The sequence below is a fragment of the Limulus polyphemus genome, unplaced genomic scaffold, assembly GCF_000517525.1.
Source record: "Limulus polyphemus unplaced genomic scaffold, Limulus_polyphemus-2.1.2 Scaffold56, whole genome shotgun sequence".
Lineage (NCBI taxonomy): Eukaryota > Metazoa > Arthropoda > Merostomata > Xiphosura > Limulidae > Limulus > Limulus polyphemus.
The window spans coordinates 166,946-171,629 of record NW_013665666.1 but is presented as its reverse complement, the minus strand read 5'-3'; the positions used below and the strand labels follow the sequence as shown (position 1 = coordinate 171,629).

Here is a 4,684-nt window from a genome sequence, read left to right as displayed (position 1 = left end):
TGCAAGGAACCGTGTACGTAAATATGAGAATCACGCCCTTTCTTAGTTCTTTTGTACGTAAATATGAGAATCACGCCCTTTCTTGGTTCTTTTGTACGTAAATATGAGAACCACGCCATTTCTTGGTTCTTTTGTACTTAAATATTTGAATCACGCCCTTTCTTAGTTCTTTTGTACGTAAATATGAGAACCACGCCATTTCTTAGTTCTTTTGTACGCAAATATGAGAATCACGCCCTTTCTTAGTTCTTTTGTACGTAAATATGAGAACCACGCCCTTTCTTGGTTCTTTTGTACGTAAATATGAGAATCACGCCTTTCTTAGTTCTTTTGTACGTAAATATGAGAATCACGCCCTTTCTTGGTTCTTTTGCAAATTATTTTCAATGTTTAAATTATTATTAATAAATTCTATGTAGTTACGGTATTTTTGATTATATCTAATTCAAGTCCATGTTATTATTTTTTAAATAGAATCCAGTCCATCGCTTATCGAAGAGCCATATTCCATGATTACGAAAGGACTAATATATTCTAAGTCAAAAGATGCAGAAAAAATTGGAAGTGAATCTCCAGATCTCAATGACGTAGTTAAAGTGCAGTCGACAAAACAATTTTCACTTTACAACGATAATGAAAATATATCTGTGAAAAACAGCTCCACCAATCTTCTCACTGAATTCGATACTGGATTGTCTGCTGCAGTCGACTCGGAGAGCGTTAATGGCGTTTTTTTGAATGGAAGAAAGCTTACAAAAAATATTGTTAAAACTTTAAACTACTTAAGTGACAACACTGTCCAAGTCTATGACTCAGGACCATTAACAGCCCAGAAAAATAAAAACTCAAGCGAACAGCTATCGTATCTCGAGAACAATAAAAGCCTTTCGAGAAACATTTATCCATCAAAAATATTTTTTGGTACTGCTGATGCAAAAGATAAAAGTAGACGATTAGGAAAAGAAAGTGAAAGTACCAATCAAAAACTGTCACAAATTAGGAACTTCAGTTTGTCCGAGCAACAAAATACACCCATGAAAAGAAGTCATCACAACATGATCGATGTTATAAGATCTAATCGTCGTGGTCAGAAAAATGGTCCTTTTCTGATTACTGGATTTTTACCCACTATTCATGCCATCAACGGAAGCACAAGTAATGTATTTCACACAACGACAGTTTCTGAAGAAATAGATGAAGGCCAACTTAAAGATATATACAAAAGCATAAATAATGTCGAAGAAACTATAGTAGGTGTGGAGGAAATTGTAACATTGACAAAACCAGAACAGAACGATCACGACGATCGAGAGAGATTAAGAGCTACAACAACATTTCCTGTTACAAATTATAGGGTGGAACATGACATAATTGATTTTGGTTTAAACACCAGAGAGAACGAGAGCCCATTAATAACAACCAGTTCCAATAAGGAACTAATGTTATCTTATCACTTGCAAACTGACTCTTTTTCCCCTGAAACCACTACTTTCAAAAATGTTGACAGCCAAAAAAATAAAGCTAGTCAATTATTCGAAGCCATTGAACAGTTAAACCATTTTGACTCTGTACAATTTGCAATATCTTCAACTGAAAGTCAATATCTGTCCAGAAGTGAGGCTGCTCCACGACAAAAGACAACTACCTCGTCGTTAAACGCTGTTGATAACATCAATTCAGAACTAGTACATGACAAAACAGTGAAAACTAATATTATAAAAACAGCTCCAAATGATGCTTTAAATGGCACTCTGAATGATACTAGACCAGTTCGAGCACATATTGGGAAAACAAACTCCAGCCTTTCAAAAATTATCAGAGCAATCATGCCTCTAAATATTTTGCAGTCAGTACTCAATTATAAAGTTATTGAAAAGTGTTTTACCAGCAGTAATATTACAAAACATACATATCAGTTTATGTATGGGGATGAAAGTAGCAATCATACAGCATCATTGTCAAACAATGACAACTCATCTTCTGATAATATAACTAGTGCCGTATATTCTAAGAAAATGGACAACGTCACTGATGTAAGAGAATTTCATGGAAGTGACTTTCTTTCTGTGAATACTTCAACAGAAAATGTGCAAAACTCAAACAGTGGTTTGTCACAAGAACCAAAAACTATCGAAAACTTTCAGGAGGAGTTAGTAGCATCTTACGTAATAAACTCCTCTGTGGGAATATCAGAATCTATATTTCTAAATGTTGAAACAGACTCACCTTCGCCTCTTTCAACTTCAACTAATTTCGTCACTTTTGATACATTATTTGTGGACAATGTCAGCAATTCATCGGAAGAGACTCTCCAAAATTATACCTCATTGTGGAACAGTTCAAAAACAATACTGACTTCGAATACAACAAGAACGTTTATACCAGTCAATGCTAGAAAGCAAGTCAGTTCAACTGAAAATACAAAATCTTCATCTACAACACCTGATCTAACTAAAATAGCAACATTTAAATCAGTCACTTTAACTCAAGATAATTCATCGAATGTGATCAGGGTCTTCGGATTACTAAGAATCACCAGAGGAATTCAGTGGACACCAGAACTTACTAAAAAATACACCGAGGAATATATTCAGTTATCATTAATCCTTAAAGAATTGGTAAGTGATCAAAAAATGGTTAATAAAATCTAGTTATCTTCATTTTTGAATATCCAATCTAAGCATAGCCATATCTTACTTATTAGTTGAGATTAGCTGATCTCTATATCGATACTGAACGATTATTAATTATTCAATATAATTACCACTAACTATTACAAGTAGTACAGTTAGATTGTTAATTTTGGTCACATTAATACTGATCAAACGTACCTTACTTCAGACTAAATCACTATGGTATAAACGATTTCTCCACTCTGATTGTGACTAAGGTGACACTAAACGAGCATTTGTTTGTTTATTTCAGATAAAAGATGTTTTTATTCAGTCTTCTCTAGGAAACAGATTAATCGAAGTTGAGATCAACAAACTCAGGTAAATGTAAAAGTAGTAAATAAATCTATTAATGGAGTTATTCCTTTACAATACAAATATAACAATATATAAAGTCTTATCTTTAGTTCTTTATCAACGAAAACTTTAGGGCAAAGCCCCATAATTTGAGAACAAGTTTATTCATATCTTCTGGGACAAATAACTAAAGATAAGACTGTTTATTACATCTTGTCAGGGCGTTTCTTATCACAAGGCTGAGACTTGACATGGCCTTGTGGCTAGAGCACTCAATTCGCAGCCTGCGTGTCGCGGGATTGAAACTCCTTGCCGAACATGCTTTTTCATCCGTAAGGGCATAATAATGTGACGGTTAATCCCACTTTTCATTAGTTAAAAGAGTAGCTGAAGAGTTGGTGGTGGGTATTGTTAACTTTCCTTTAGTCTACCACGTCAAAACTAGGGAAGAATAGAGCAGATAACCTTCGTGTAGCTTTGCGCGAATATCCGAAACAAACACGTAAAAAACATGCTTTGATAAATATTTCATACAGAAAAGAAAATATTCTTCACTTATACGGTAATGTGTCTTGTAAGTTAATAGCAAAGAAGATTTTATATACATCCTTATTGTAAGTAAACTGTCTATTAGCGATAGTTAGTTATGAAGTTACTTTTTAAAAAGAGTCGGTTTTTAGCATATTGTTCAAACTTTTTTCGGTATTTCTTTTACGTGCACAATTTCAATATGAATAGGGGTACCCTCCATTGCGAAATTTTTATAATTTTAACTGCATATACATAATTTTATTTCTAAATTTGGTGGACAAACTAGTCAATATACAGCTTTTGTTGTTTCTACATTTACCATGACAGCAACAAGAATGATTAATCTCTACCCATTAAAACATGCAATTAGGTTCTTAACGATTTCTTGTTCAATGTTAGACAGACTGAAGATTTAAATAACAACACTGGACCAGCTGCTGCGAATTTAAATAAAACCATTCTAGTAGAAATACTGTGGTAGACTGTTTACTACGTAGTCCCCGTTACTCCTCCTTCCACTAATTGAAATGAACAAGTACATCTGACACGTGAAAGCTGTCTCTCACATAATGTGACAAGGGTTGGATTTGTAATTAATGCATTTTAGTTAAAATACCTTGACAGGAAGTAACTGTAAGGAAAGAAGAAAGAAGTTACATCATTAGTGGTATTAGACCGAACTAATTTATTTGTTTGCTTGTTCGTTTCAGAACATCTCGCAAAGCTACGCATAGCACATACCTAACTTGGAACTGATAGACTAGAGAAGAGGTAGCTAGTCAAACAAACCCACTCTTGTAGCTCACCCACAGTAACAAAATACGAAATGCGTGTTGCCGGCAACGGGTCGCAAACATTGAATCCTGAATGGTTAGCAACTAGGCCACACCCGGCACTAAATCGCATGAAAATTCATAACTCGAAAATTATGTTTTTGATAATTGTATCAGACTAGTTAAAACTATCGAATTCTCGTGTACTTTAACTTGAAAATCTGACGAAAAATTCCATTCCACTTTCCGCATTTCTGAACTTTAACTGATGCTGTTAAATATTCTAAAAATAACGGTTTCTTTAAGGTAGATAGAAAATAAATATTTTTTGCCCGCCAAAATGACTAACTATGTAAAGTCTGAAATCACGACCCTCATACCAAACTTCCTGACTTTATTTATAGTATTTTA

The 4,684-nt window shown here is 34.0% G+C and overlaps 1 protein-coding gene across 1 annotated transcript in view; it reads left to right on the top strand.

Annotated features, from left to right (window-relative positions):
* Positions 1-3,981, top strand: part of LOC111086932 — a 95,829-nt gene extending 91,848 nt beyond the window's left edge. Inside the window, exons 2-4 of the mRNA XM_022391810.1 lie at positions 475-2,618; positions 2,926-2,993; positions 3,900-3,981. Coding sequence (XP_022247518.1) covers positions 475-2,618; positions 2,926-2,993; positions 3,900-3,981 — 2,294 coding nt within the window. The remainder of the gene's footprint in view (positions 1-474; positions 2,619-2,925; positions 2,994-3,899) is intronic.
* The last annotated feature ends 703 nt before the right edge of the window (positions 3,982-4,684 follow it).